The following is a 14,713-nucleotide window of genomic DNA, read 5'->3' as shown; positions in this document are numbered from 1 at the left end:
GGTAAGCCGAGGGCGTCTTCGCAGCAGGAAACCAGGAATCAACGGAGATTTCGGAGACAGGAGCTGGTGGGGGAAACGGGACTGCAGAAAATGCGTGCCGTCATCAGGTCGCTTCTGGCCTCGACCTAGCCACAACCCACTAGCAAGCAGCACGGGCCTTGAACCTGACAGGTAGAGCAGCGTCACTCTTTGCCTACAACACCATCGGCCTGTTTACCCCCGCGAGCTAGAGCACGCAATTCTCTTCCTCTGTCCTCTTCCCTAGGACCTACACCATACTTACACACGCGACTGGCCCTTTACACAGCCGCCCCTGCGCCTGTCCAAATCTGTAATACCCCCCACACACCAACATCGTAGTTTGGAATTCTACGCCCCTAGGGAGACTCGCGATCAGCCTCAGACTTCCTCTCCTCCTCTCCCACAGGTCCTCCTAGGTACCGGACAAGATGGGTCAGACACTCTCAGAACCCGTCGTCGACAAGGTAATTGCCTCCCAATGCTGGCCCCCGCCCCCGCACCTGCGCTACTTGCATCCTCTCCATTGGCAACCGTCGCCTGCCCTGTCCTACGAGGCCATGCTGTTTAGTTGCTCAAGGCTGCCATGCTGACACATTACTCGTATAGAAATCCGAAAACGGCGATGGCGAGTCACTCATCTACGGTGTGTCGTCGATGCAGGGCTGGCGGATCAGCATGGAGGACGCGCATGCCACCGTACTAGATTTTGCCGGTGAAGAAGGCAAGCCCACAGGCAACGATAAGCGACTCGCCTTCTTCGGCGTATACGACGGACACGGTGGTGACAAGGTGGCGCTGTATGCCGGCGAACAGCTACATCAGATTGTCGCGAAGCAAGAGGCTTTCAAGGAGGGAGACATCAAGAAGGCTCTACAAGACGGTTTCCTCGCCACAGACCGCGCGATATTGAGTGGTGAGCCCTTTGAAGCCTTTACACCCGCTCCTCGACAAGTTGCTGACTCGCGCGAACAGACCCCAAGTACGAAGAGGAGGTTTCTGGCTGCACTGCATCGGTCGGTGTCTTGTCAAAAGACAAAATCTACGTTGTACATTGACCCCTTACAATACTCCATGACGGACGCTTACGGAAACAGGCCAATGCAGGTGACTCGCGTACCGTCCTAGGTGTCAAGGGCAGGGCAAAGCCGCTCTCTTTCGACCACAAGCCGCAGAACGAGGGTAAGACACATGACCCCACCGCCAAAAACAGCACTGACATGTACTAGCCGAGAAAGCACGTATCCAAGCAGCGGGTGGTTTTGTCGACTTCGGCCGCGTCAACGGCAACCTGGCTCTATCACGCGCAATCGGTGACTTCGAGTTCAAGAAAAGCGCCGACCTTCCTCCCGAACAGCAGATCGTCACTGCCTTCCCGGATGTTGAGATACATGACATCAACCAAGACGACGAGTTCTTGATCGTCGCCTGCGATGGTAAGGTTATTCGATTCGCTACAACTCCGCGCTGTCACTGACTAGTTACAGGTATCTGGGATTGTCAGTCTTCTCAAGCCGTCGTCGAGTTCGTTAGGCGCGGGATTGTCGCAAAGCAGGATCTTGCCTCGATCTGCGAGAACATGATGGACAACTGCTTGGCTTCGAACAGCGACACGGGAGGTGTTGGCTGTGACAACATGACGATGATTGTCATTGGTCTCCTACAGGGAAGGACAAAGGAGCAGTGGTACGAGGACATCGCAAAGCGGGTTGCGAATGGAGAGGGTCCATGTGCGCCGCCAGAGTACGGCAAGTCAGAAGATCCAGCCAAATCTGCCTCAGAGGGCGAGTAGTTCAGTTCTAATACAATCGTGTAGCCGAGTTCCGCGGTCCCGGCGTTCATCATCGCATTGACGATTCTCCTGATGATATCGACATGGATTTGGACAGTCGATTCCGACCGAACAACGGCAACGGCGGCCGCATCATCCTTCTCGGCGACGGTACCGAAGTTTCGACTGGAGACCATGACGGCGAGATGTTCGACAACGAGGACGAAGACAAGGATCTGGATTCGCAAGTCAACAAGTATAACCAGGAAGCCAACGACAAGTCCCGTCAAGACCGTGAGGGAACCCCTGGACCTCAGCACGAGAGTAAGGTCCAAGTGACCGAGTCACCATCGTCTGTACAGACGGAGAAGTCCGACGCCCTTGAAGCGGCCCAGGCTGACAAGAAGCCTGAGGCAAGCACAATCAAGACGAGCGAGAAATAGCTTGTCCTAACTTGATTTGGTCGCGACTAATAACGTTTGGCTCGAAGGGGTTAAATTCGATGCATGATGATATGCAATGTCTCTCTTATGGATGTTTTGCAAGCGATGATGGATGTCTTGGTTTCCTGCAGGATCAAACGGGTCATGGAACAAGCCTGATGGATCGCAAGCGGGCAGAATCACGAAATGATACCTGGCGGATTCGATCTTCGCCTACTCTATAAGCTATCACTTTGTTCACGATACAGTGTTCCTATCAAGAGGGGCGTTTATTGTGACCTGTTCAACTGTGTTTCCAACGTTGGGCTGGGGAGCGTGCGGCTGCTTCGTGACGTCATATGTACCAGCCTCGCCCTGAGATCACGTACTCTGTCGAATCCCAGCCTCCTTATGGGTGCTGCTTCTCACGCAAATGCATGCCTATGTATGCAAACAAGCTTTCTATGTGCCCCACTCTCCCGCTCCTCGGGCGATCTTCGACTCGCGCCTTGTCTTGACATGTCATCTTGATACTCTCGCATCAGCGACTATACGTCAACCTTCAGTTTCGGGAAAGGTAACACATGATCAACTATGTCGATCGACAGTGGAGCCTCTGTTTCAATCATTTTGTTTGCTGTGTCTAACTACCGTCTGCATTACCGTAAACAAGGCCGGAGATAGTGGTTAGTGTTCAGGGTCCAATCCCGAGCAACATCACCTTTCGTCATAGCTTGCATCGGTCGTGCACGCGTCACAATTATGGCGTGGATCCGAAGGTACCGGTGGTATTTGACTAACAGTGAATTGAATGCTTCTTTATCTATATAAAAACTATCAGCGCTTTCCTTTAGTAAACAGCCCCCCCCCCAGTTCTCTCCAAGTAATTACTCCGAGGTTGTGCCTGACTGACACAGTTGGCATCATGGACCCTGTAAATCCTAACCAGAAGGTTCGATCTACACCACAGTATGCGCTGTACCAACGGGAGAACTTCTGGAAATCCAACGAGGGCGAAGTGCCATTGTTCAACACTGGTAAGTATGATACGTATTTGGTGCGAACCTTCATTACACATGGCTAAAGTGCAGAACAGAGCCTGGTAAACTCGAAGAATTAGCGAAGGAGAAGCTCAGCCAGGGTGGCTGGTTTTATGGTAAGTCCTCACTATAAGAAATGCATATGAGACCTACACTAACTCCGCATCTTCACTTCTGCAGCCTCTTCCAATGCTGGTCAGTCGCACACCCATACCACAAACAGACAAGCATTCTATCGACATCGAATCATCCCGCGTATGCTAGTAGACACCAACCAGCGCGACACTGCGACGGAGATCTTTGGACATAAGGTTCCTGCGCCGATTGGATTTGCCCCTGTTGGCATCAACAAAATTTACAATCCACAAGGCGAGCTCCCTGTGGCAAGAGCCGCCGGCGCGTTGGGACTACCATACTGTCTCTCGACCGCGGGGTCACAAAGCATAGAAGGTGTTGGCCAGGCCAACGATGAGGGCGTGAAAAAAGGTCGGGGAGATATTGGAACCGCTGCTGGTGGTGGAGAGAAGGGTGTGAGATTCTTCCAACTCTACATGCCGCACGATGACGAGCTCACTCGCTCGCTTCTTCAACGTGCCGTGGACAGCGGCTTTACAGCTTGCATCCTGACACTTGACACTTGGCAGCTGGGATGGCGACATGACGATGTCGCAAATTCAAACTATGCGTTCTACCATGGAATCGGTGCAGACCTGGGATTGACTGACCCTGTCTTCCAAAAGAGGCTGAAGGAAAAAGGCATTGATCCCAAGACACAGCCCAACGAAGCTGGTGCGCTGTGGATAGACAATGTATGGCACGGACGTGCGCACACCTGGGAAAAGGCTGAATGGGCGATGAAGCTGTGGAAAGAGCTTAGTGGGGGCAAGCCATTCTCTCTGAAGGGTATCCAGAGCGTGGAAGATGCAAAGAAGGCCGCTGATCTGGGTTTTGACGGCATCGTAGTCAGCAACCATGCAGGAAGGCAAGTTGATGGCGCGGTTGCCAGTCTTGATTCACTTGAAAAAATTGTCGACGGTATGTTCCATGTCTGCTTCTCGCTTGGTCGTGCATTACTGATAAGCCTCTAGCTGTCGGTGACAAGATATACATCATGTTCGACTCGGGCGTCCGGTCTGCATCTGACGTCTTTAAAGCGCTTGCTCTGGGTGCAAAGTTTGTATTCGTCGGCCGCTTGTGGATCTGGGGTCTCTCAATCATGGGCGAGACGGGAGTAAACCATGTTATGCGCGGGCTACTGGCTGACCTCGATATTCTGATGAGTGTTGGAGGGTTCAGGAACATTGGGGAGATCACAAAAGACTCACTGGAAAGTGGGCCGAAGAGTTATCCGCTTATGCATATTGCTAGCAAACTGTAGGCCATTGAAGCTTCGTCATGGCCCATGCCCCTCTTCCCTGCTGAGGCATTGCGCTCCGGAGACTTCTCTCGTATATACCAAGGAGCTTGTTCTAGATAAATAAAGTGTAATGAGATGGCTGGACATGTATGCTACTATCTATCTTTTTCGTTTGTCAACTTAGCATTCAGCGGATGCTTCTAGAGTCAGCTTCTACAAAGTAGAACAGCCCTTGGTAAGTCTTCTGTTTGAGTATCAGGGGCGCGTGGGGATAACTCAAGGCTTCCGCCAACATGTCACACCTTCTAATGAATCTCAGTATCAAATGCTTTCCACTTCTTCTGGCCACCACTCATGAGATCTAACGCGTCGGCAGGTGTCACGCTCACCGTCACCCCCTTCGTACTCGTTGGCCAATGAGGAGCTTACATAGCACTAGGCCGCTATAGGCTGACCGCCGTAGGGCTGAGAGTGGTCCAAGCACTCCCGAACAAGACCAACTCCAACTCCTCAACGCGACACGCTTTTTCAATTGTGATCGCAACCTCGCACGCGTCATGATCCAGATTTCTCGCGCCTACTAACATCGTCGCATGAATTGTACTAAAAGAGTCTTTGACATATACAAACGTTCACTCCTGATTCGCACTAAGAAAGACACCCTATAATCGAGATGTCGGTCATTCTGTGCACTGGTACGTGGAGCTGCCTACCCCACACTTGACAGGCAAACAGCTAACATACAATCGCAGCCGGCTACGACCACACGATCAGGTCCGCAGACTTCTCATCCTCAATTGGTGGTAGTGCGTGCTGACACCTAGGACTCCAGATTCTGGGAAGCACTCTCTGGTATATGCTCCCGAACTATCCCGCATCCAGACTCCCAAGTCAACCGTTTATGCATATCGCCTGACAAGCGATATCTCGCCGCCGCTGGCCACCACACGGTCAAGCTTTACGATATCAAATCAACCAATCCGAACGCGATCCTCACCTTCGATGGCCACACGTCAAATATCACCGGTGTCGCCTTCCACTGCGAGTCAAAGTGGCTCGTCACCTCGTCCGAAGACGGGACAGTCAAGATCTGGGATACGCGATCAGGCAACGTCCAGCGTAACTACACCCACGGTGTTCCCGTCAATGATGTGGTTATCCATCCAAACCAGGGCGAACTCATCAGCTGCGACCGTGGTGGCAACGTAAGAATCTGGGACTTGGGAGAGAATAAGTGTTCTCACCAGCTCATCCCTGAGGACGATGTGAGCGTGGCTAGTGTTACGGTTGCTAGTGATGGCAGCATGGTGTGTGCGGGCAACAACGCCGTAAGTCTTGCCAGATAGTAGTCTTACCAATGTCTGCTAACACCGAGTTTTCAGGGCAACGTCTACGTCTGGCGCATGATACAGCGTAGCGATACCACATCCATCCTCCCCATCTGCAAGTTTGTCGCACATACCACCTACATCACCCGTGTCCTTCTTTCCCCAGACGTCCGTCACCTAGCCACCTGTTCCGCCGACCACACCGCACGCATATGGTCTGTTGATCCTACTGCTCCTCACAACGTCACGCCCAACGACAACTTGCCATCAGCTAGCGAGCGCGATCCTGCTGCCTTCCCGTTGGAGACTACATTACACGGTCATCAGCGTTGGGTATGGGACTGCGCCTTCTCAGCGGACAGCGCCTACCTAGTCACCAGCTGCTCAGATCACTACGCGAGGCTATGGGAACTTGGCAGCCAGAGCATCATCCGGCAGTACAACGGACATCATCGTGGTGCTGTGTGTGTTGCGCTCAACGACACGGCCGTTGGCAACTAAAGCTTCACTCTCGACGCACCATCAATGGATATAAGACGATATCTGCAGTCATTGAAAGCGTCTGGGAAACGACGGACAAAGGGTTTCCGGCATTTACATCAGCGTTGGCGTTCTGGCATGGGATGGAAAGGGTAATGAGTTAATGACATCTGGTGTTTACGGCGAATGTGGTAGCTTCTCGTCTCGCATCAACGCATACACAGTGAGTGAGTTCTGGCAAGAGATTACTGAGATAAACCATGCTGCTCCCTTCAGGGTACACCAATTCAAGCACAGTTACTGGAAAGGATGTTTGTCGTAGTCTGACCTATCCTAAGCTAGGCACTCTTTATTCGCACGAACCTCCTTTTGACATGTTAGTGTCCTCACTTTTCATTTGCAGAGACTTTCGCTTACATAGTTCTGACGCTCACCCTGCACATACCTGTCCAGGCCTTTCTCCTCACACAAGCATGCCTGGTACATCTTCCACCTTTCTTGGCATTCTCCACATGTAGCTGGAGTGTTTATCTTGCATCCTCCTCTGTTCCACCTTCCTCGACTTGTGTGTCACCTGTTCACCTTGACATCGTCGTCGGCACCTTCCATCTCCGCTACATTCTCACTTGCAGCATCCAAAACGAGAGCCAACTCTTCTGCTTCTTTCTCAGCGGCTGCATCGTAATATGTAGAAGAGTCGAGTGTATCTGAAACCTCCTTTACGAGGGCACGCTTATCGTGTATGGCGTTAGGAGACGAAGAGCCGATACCGCCGCCTGGGAGGTTGTTATCGGGAGGCATGTTATCTAACATCATGCCAGATATGAATACAGGAGTTGAAGGAAGGGGAGGAAGTGAGGAAGGAACATGGACTGGAACGGACGCTACTAGAGCGCTGAGGGTCGTGGCTAGAAGTGTCGTGGATTTCATGATTATGAGTTCGTCGATGTGATGAAGTTGATTCTGTAGATCCGTGGATGTGGCTACGAGTCTAAAGAACGAGGGGGAAATTGCGAAGTGGAAACAGTGGTATTTATGCTCAGATGTCAGCTCTTATCATTCACACGAACAGTTGTCATGTTCAAATCTCATTGACAACTTGGATATCGCATCCGCTTCTATTTCCATACACACACACCCTCTTCTCATGTACGTACCTCTAAAGTCTTCTTGCCCATCACATTTTCTTGTTCCTTTCCCTGAATTTCCTCACACTATTTCCAACCCCAAATCCATCCTTCAACAGCCCACCCACATCCTCCAACCCGAGCCCCGCTGTTTCAGGATAGATCCTCCAAATCACAACTTCAGCAATCATACAAACCCCTGCATAGAGGGCGAATGTGCCGACTGGAGTGAAGACATTCATCATGGGCAGAAACGTGATCCCGATAAAAGTGTTGGATCCCCAGTTTGTAGCCGTAGACATTGCAGAACCTAAAGATCGAACCGAGAGAGGGAAGAGCTCTGACTGCTGCCAGGGGACATTTCCCATACCTATAGCATAGCCAGCGACGTAGGTTATCATTGAAAAAAGGATAATGAGAGGCCAAATCTTGTTGTTTCCAGCAATGGCCGTGGCAGACGCTTCTTCAGTAGGAAGGTTGATAAAGAGAAATGCGATGGCGCAGAGGGCAAGACCGATGATCATAATGGGTATGGACCAGAGGAGGATACGACGGCGCCCAATGCGGTCGATATAATGGAATGCCACCAGTGTGAAGAGAAAATTTGTTATGGCGATGGAGAGCGAGGTGAGCGTTGGGGATTCGAAACCGACGAGCCGGAAGATTGTGGCGGAGAAGTACATTAAGGAGTTCTGATGCCATGTTAGCAGTCATCAAAGAATGATGTGTTGGCGAGGGTACACATGTACACCGTTAGAGAACTCGAGAAGAAGAGACTTACAAATCCACATAGTTGCTGAAAGGCCTGTAACATACATGCGATAATCAGCGCTCTACGATTGCCCCCAATCGCAACTAGCTGGGAGAAGTTGTCCTGAATCCTGTCCATTTTGGCTCTCCAACCACTCTTAGCCATATCATGAGTACCTCGCAATCCCGCAGCATCCTCTTCCTCTTTAATCTCCTTCTCCACACGCCTCAGTACGGCATTGACCAACTTTGTCCCATTTGCGTCAGTTTTGTACACTCTGCCCAGCACCTTCCTCGCTTGTTGAATTTGTCCAGCTTTGACAAGATATCGCGGTGTCTCAGGGAGGAGGAACAGCATGACGAATTGTATGGCAGCTGGTAAGGCCCCTAGACCAACCATCCATCTCCAGCCATGCAGTTTCTCCGAGAAAAGCCACCCGACGATATAAGCGACAACCTGACCTCCAGTAATGAAAAGACTGCTCACCACTACCAGTCGCCCCCTGAAAGGGCTGGGACTCAGCTCAGAAATATACAAAGGTACAACGAACGACGCACTTCCGACTGCCGCGCCGACGATGGACCGACCTGCGACCATACCTCCAACAGTGCTTGTCCATGCCTGCAACAGTGCACCAAGTATGAAGAGTATATCCGCGACGAGGATCACAATTTTACGACCGTATGTATCAGCGAGAATACCCGTTAAAGGCGACGCCAGAAGCGCAAAGAACGAGGTGCAAGACGTGATCAAGCTCTTGTCGAGGGTGGTAAGAGGTCGGGAGGAGAGGTCGGTATTTATAGATATGAGCGTGGAAGAAATTACGCCAGTGCTGCGACCTTGTCAGTATGTGTTTGCTTCCACCGGTGTAGATGCCCTGGAACATGGCACAAAGAATCGCAACCATGCATGGATACATACTCATATCCAAACAGCAGCCCAGAAACCCCAGCGCATATAGTCAGACACCATATAAATAGCCCTGGAGATAAGAGTGCACTCTCGTCCACCTCATCCTCTCCTATACTCTCATTGTCGTCTTCATCGTAGCGGTCGCGTACATTATGCGGAACGCCGCGGTCGTTGGAAATCAGGGGCTCTGCGGCAGCGTCACTCATGCTGTGTAGTTCCAAGTCTTCATCTGAAGTCGGCATACAGTATACACAGACATAAGAAGCGTGTACGGAAGGGAAGCTGGCAGTAGCTGTCTTCTGGGGTAGTGTCGGAATGGCTGCGGGAGCGCGGAATGCTGGCTGCACGCTAACAGGTGGGTCAGATCTGTGCCTGGTGATCCATGTCACCTGCATAATAAGCAGGGGTGGGTCTTCACTGACACGAGAACATGAACGTGGATTTTGAACTTGATAGTATTGATAGTGGTAGAGAAGCATGCGCTCACATGAACGTGCTCTTCTTGCTTGTAGTTTTCCACTTGCTCCCTTCAACGCTTGCTCGTGGTCGGAGAACGCCAACGCAATTCTCATGACTTGCTCCTCCGTGGCACGTTGCGATCGCGTGTAGCGTAGCGAACGTGGCAGCTCCTTCCCTCCCTTGTCGTATCTTGCATGTCCATGACTCAATGGTCCATACCGTAATCCCTTATGCACCTATCATGCTCAGCCAACGCCTGTCGCTATGCCTCAAGCCACTCATCATGGTGACTAACCAACCCATCCACGCTAAGCGCATAGCAAAATCTGGTAAACAGACACGGAGAGCATGTCGCGAAACTTAGGAAGCAGGCCGCTGCGGACACCGCTCATCTGCGACCAGCTTACTTTGAAAGCTCTCATTTAGGTTCGTTGCTGCCGTCCGGTGCATGGTTAGCAGGACCAGTGGGCGGAGCCTGGGGACCCGTCGAGTGCTGTTGCATCATAGGCTGCGAGTAGCTTCCACTGGGTGTACCACGATGTTGCTGGGGGAACTGGTGATGCTGCTGCGGTGAGCCATAGTGGCCGCCCTGATATGGCTGTGGGAAAGGTCCTCGCATTGGAGTCACTGGAGTGATGTTAGTCATGTTGGATCAGTCACTGACGTGCTACCTACTGTTTGCTGGCTGCATTTGGTACATCTGAGGAGCTGGTGCACCAGGTTGCATATACATCATGGGCGGTTGTTGGTGGTGTCCTTGTTGTGATCCTTGATGGCTCATCATTGGCGCACCCGGCCTAGGGCTAGGAAATCCGCTAGCGCCAGGACCAGGCATGTGAGCACCGTATTGGGGGTACGCAGGAGCGGGAGCGGGAGAGTACATCTGCATCTGCGGATTGCCAGGCATTCCCATGAAAGGTCCGTTTGACGGCTGTTGTGTCATCATTTGGCCACCCATCGCCGGCCCTGGGCCATTCATGAACTGGCCGCCTTGTGGGTTCCGCATGGTGGCGTGCTGCATGCCGGGACTCATACCATACTGTGGGACTTGCTGAGGATAGCCTGGCATCGGTTGAGGCTGTGCGCCATACATGTATGGCGCCATAGGGCGTGGTGAAGGTTGAACCGATGACGTCGAATGCGAATACTGCATGTGTTGACCCCCGAAATGATGCTGGTCCTGGCCAAGATGCGGCTGTATTGGTGGTCCACGAGGCGTGTGTTGAGCTGCCGGCCCTTGTGCCATACCTTGGGCGCCCTGAAGATGAGGTGGTAATTGATGCTGATGAGGCATAGGACCATTGGCCATAACGTGTTGTGGTACCGACAACGGTGCGGGCGGAGGGGCATGGTCGAACAGTTGCTCGTATCCCTTATGTGTGTTCGAAGAAGGGAAGTCCCACGTAGGAGGTGTCTTATACGGAGGCGCAATATCGGAGTGATGGGGCTTATCACTCGATTGGGCTTCCTTCTCGAGGCGTCCGATGGCATTGAAGGTTGTCGGTCCATCCAGCGCTTTCACAGTGGGCCGTTGGCCAGTGAAGAAGTTTGTGACAGGAGGCTTGCGTACTTCTTGTCTTGAAGAGTTCGGCCTAGGGCTAGAGGTTGCACTGGGAGTTCCGCCAGGCTGGAAGGTACTGGCAGCCGGGTTCGGCTTGAACTCATGAGCGCGGACGTTGAACCTCGTAGATACACTGGAAGAAGGTGTCTGGGCACCGCTCGAAGGCTGCGAAGGACCAGTAGGTGGGATGCGCATGTCCTGAGCTGGTATCGGTTGAGGAACACCGTTATAGGGCACAGCACCTTGCTGCTTGTGCTGCTGGTGGTTCATCTGTAAACGAGTGCTAAGAAGTCCCTGGTTACGAGGAGGAATCTGGTTCATGTTCTGGTGAGAGCCCCGCATACTAGCAGATGTATAGGCTGGTTGCCCTGGTCGGGGACGTTGGTTTTGTTGACGGTCTACGTTGGCGCTAGGAGAGGCTTGAGTGGTTTCAGGCTTCACAACAGAGCGTGCAGCAGCCTTTGGGTCAGCAATACTGCTTGATGCTTTCGGAGATGTAGTCTTCATCTCTTGAGCTTGTCGGTTGGCCTTGTCAACGATGGCTTGCTGCTTCGTCTCGTCCTTAGCGAGTATGGGCACAAGATCTGACGGTACAGGCGTGCTCAACTTGAAATTGAGCGCAAACTTCTTGAGATCGTTAAGCTTTACAGCCTTGTTCTCTCGAGCAAACTGCCTCTGGCGGTCGGAAATGCGTAATTTTTCAGCAGCCGAAAATTGCTTGAACGAATCGAGAAGATCGTGCTCAACGTTTGTAGTGGCATCATGTGGCCGTCCAGCTTTCCTAGGAGGGATGGCAGCGACGCCCGACTTGATCATATTAGTTGGCTTCTGCAATTGCTCCGTGATAGCCTTGTGCGTATCAGTGGGTTTTGATGGCGCCTTGGAAGTATCGTTAACGACTTCCGGGACTTTCGTAGGCTCAAGTGTACCAGCTGCTGGCTTTGCGGGACTTGCAGCACGTTGTGTCGACTGCGAGACAGGTCGTGCAACAGAGGATGAGATTATTGCAGGGTCTACTGGCGCGCCAGGCACTGTCGCTTCAGGGGCGGGGGCACGTCGTGCGGGTGGGGTGTATCGGTTGGACTGGCCGCTTGACAAATTTGGGAAGTCTCGTCGTACTCCACTGTATTTGTCCTCTTCGTCGCCGTTGTCGTCGGCCGCAGTGTATCCTCCTCGCTCTTCGCGAACGTGTGAGTTGGTTGCGCTACTGCCCTCAATCTCTCGAGCGATCTTCTCAGCGCGGGCGGCCCGTTCCGCATACTGTGGGTCGTTCTTGTTAATTGTAGTCGTGTACAGGTTCTCGTCGTAGTTGCTCTTCACGCCGAACATGCGCTCATTAGTGGCAAACTGATCCCAATCGCCGGTCCGTCCAGTGGATTCAAGAGTCATGTTGGGATCTACCTCGGATGGTTCCCATTTCTGGAGGTTGCGCTCGCGGAGCTCGAGCTTGCCAGAAATGTCGGTGTCAGTGCGGAAGCCAGAAGCGCCTCCTTTGTTAGTCGTGGCATGCGGATTAGTTTTAGATTCTGGCACTTACCATTCGGGCCCTTCAGTTGGGACTTGTCGAGAACCACGTTGTTGACATTGAAATCAGCCACGTCGCTCATGTCAAATGACATTACGTGGTAGTCCCCTGAGCCAACGTAGTCGTCGGATGACTGGCTAGCACCGTTGGTCTGAGCGTTGCTCGTGGGCAAGAGCTTCTTGACCATCTTGAAGACATATCGTAACTCGCTAGGATCTAGTGAGGTGCCTGAGAGCACACCGGAGTACTTGTCGCCATTCTTAAGTGTGATGATGCCCGGGAGCCCCTGTTTGTGATGGTCAGTCTTGCGCACTCGTGCTGCATTGAGAGCCAGCTGGCACTTACAGTGAGGTTGGCCAGCAGATACATCATGCGGTCGCTGAGGTGCCTCATGGCGGAAGCGTTGTCGGCGGAGGCAGCCGTCGAGCTCTGTGGGGGCTTAGGTGAGTTGACAGCACCGTTGGGGGTGGGAGAGTGAGTCGGGCGCTGGGTGATGGGATTGGTGCCCTGGGTCCATGCCGATTTGGCGGGAGGTTTTCTGCAAGTCGCCAAGTCAGCATTGGACCAGGTGCAGGTGGATGGGGTGATGTGGAAGAAAGAACATGGTGATGTAAGGCAATTGAGCACAATGCACGAGGAGGGAGCCGTCTAGTGGACAGGGTAGTCGCACCGTGACTCCATGTGACCGACGGCACGTCACACGAGAATATGCCGCATTGTGGAAGCACTCGAGGCATGCAAGCAGGCTCTTGGACAAGGAGCAAGCGGGGCAAGGAGGCAGGGGAAATGTTCATGTGGAAGGTGTAAGGAGCATGAGCTTACTTGTGACCGCCGTCGATGGGGCTTCCGGGCTTTCGCTGTGCGTCGATGCCTTTGGCCGCAGTGCTCATCTTCAGTTGCCTGGCGGAATTGGAGGCGGGGTTTAGAGCATTGGAGGAGGTATTCGGAGTCGCAGCGGCAGCGGACATGGATGGGGAGAGGGAAGCGCGGGCGAGCTCAGTAGCGTGGGTCGGTGGTTCGGTTTGTGGTTGCGGGAGAAGGAGCGATGGGCGGGGGAGGAAGGAGCTCCAACTCTAGGGTGAGAGTAGCGCAGGACGCTCAATGCGGCAGCAGGCGCAGAGTCGACGAGCTTTGGAAGGGGGCAGCCGGACGGCGGAGTTGGGGTGGTGACTTGGTATAGGAGGCTGTGCCCGAACAGCAGCCAGAGGTCAAGAGTGAGGTGCAACGCCAAGCGGATCGCCTGGATGAAACACAAGTGCAAGGTGCGGGAACTAGGCCAGCCTCAGGCAGTAGCCGTGAATGCTCGGTTGACGGCACGAGAGCGCAACGGTCAGGCAGGCCGCAGGATGGCGCGCGAGATGAATAGAGGAGACGGTGGGAGCGAGACAGCGGTGACAATTGATCGTGGCCTGTCCAGGGCTGCGCTCGCCGCCAAGAGCGTCGTTGTCGTAGGCTAGACGTCGCGCCTCACTCTGCTCTGCACATGCTTTTGGCGTCCAAGGCGCGCCCACGTCGAGCAGAAGACGCAGAGAGGGCATCTACAATTACGGGGCAACACCTGTTCGTTGTGCTCCAAGCATACTAGAGGTGCATGCACACAATGGTTACCCCAGTCAACCACGCACCCAGCAGCAGCAGCTGGATCGAGTAGCGCGAAGATAGGCCGGACGCCGGCCGTAGTCTGCGCTGGTCTGCAGCTGCCGTGGTGGCTACATGGCAGACTCAGGTCAGAAGCGTATGCTGGGCGACGGAGCATGACATGTTCCATGGTAGGCTGCTCGCCGGCCAACACCAAAGCCACGCTGCACCATTTCCCACAACAAACCTCTTGTCGCCGCCCATGACGTAGAGACGTTTGGCACATGGAATAAACAATTCTACGAGGTTGGAGGTGAGACTGCTCCACGTGCCGCCCAGCCACTCTCGTGTTAGCTCGCCCCAGACATCTCAGACGTCGGTGCA

The 14,713-nt window shown here is 53.2% G+C and overlaps 4 protein-coding genes across 4 annotated transcripts; 2 read left to right on the top strand and 2 right to left on the bottom strand.

Annotated features, from left to right (window-relative positions):
* Positions 1 to 449: 449 nt before the first annotated feature.
* Positions 450 to 2,232, top strand: GT037_003656 (protein phosphatase 2c isoform gamma; the record flags this gene model as incomplete). The annotated part of the gene is made up of 7 exons (XM_038928703.1): positions 450 to 485; positions 628 to 934; positions 994 to 1,067; positions 1,116 to 1,200; positions 1,248 to 1,454; positions 1,506 to 1,748; positions 1,835 to 2,232. 7 exons carry the CDS (start codon positions 450 to 452, stop codon positions 2,230 to 2,232), a joined length of 1,350 nt encoding a protein of 449 aa, XP_038788410.1.
* A 904-nt stretch (positions 2,233 to 3,136) lies between these two features.
* GT037_003655 (l-lactate dehydrogenase) lies at positions 3,137 to 6,437 on the top strand (the record flags this gene model as incomplete). The annotated part of the gene is made up of 8 exons (XM_038928702.1): positions 3,137 to 3,248; positions 3,308 to 3,367; positions 3,432 to 4,286; positions 4,340 to 4,625; positions 5,266 to 5,303; positions 5,361 to 5,382; positions 5,441 to 5,936; positions 5,991 to 6,437. 8 exons carry the CDS (start codon positions 3,137 to 3,139, stop codon positions 6,435 to 6,437), a joined length of 2,316 nt encoding a protein of 771 aa, XP_038788409.1.
* A 549-nt stretch (positions 6,438 to 6,986) lies between these two features.
* GT037_003654 (general substrate transporter) lies at positions 6,987 to 9,412 on the bottom strand (the record flags this gene model as incomplete). Its single annotated transcript, XM_038928701.1, has 4 exons — positions 6,987 to 7,379; positions 7,741 to 8,235; positions 8,325 to 9,126; positions 9,216 to 9,412. The coding sequence occupies 4 exons, from the start codon at positions 9,410 to 9,412 to the stop codon at positions 6,987 to 6,989; spliced, it is 1,887 nt and encodes a 628-aa protein (XP_038788408.1).
* Positions 9,413 to 10,083: 671 nt separating this feature from the next.
* Positions 10,084 to 13,719, bottom strand: GT037_003653 (uncharacterized protein; the record flags this gene model as incomplete). The annotated part of the gene is made up of 5 exons (XM_038928700.1): positions 10,084 to 10,292; positions 10,341 to 12,713; positions 12,764 to 13,037; positions 13,097 to 13,289; positions 13,574 to 13,719. The coding sequence occupies 5 exons, from the start codon at positions 13,717 to 13,719 to the stop codon at positions 10,084 to 10,086; spliced, it is 3,195 nt and encodes a 1,064-aa protein (XP_038788407.1).
* Positions 13,720 to 14,713: the final 994 nt, after the last annotated feature.

This window comes from Alternaria burnsii (genome assembly GCF_013036055.1).
Source record: "Alternaria burnsii strain CBS107.38 chromosome Unknown 730, whole genome shotgun sequence".
NCBI classification, from domain to species: Eukaryota; Fungi; Ascomycota; class Dothideomycetes; order Pleosporales; family Pleosporaceae; genus Alternaria; species Alternaria burnsii.
Note: the sequence above shows the minus strand (reverse complement) of the source record. Positions and strands in the feature narration are given on the sequence as shown.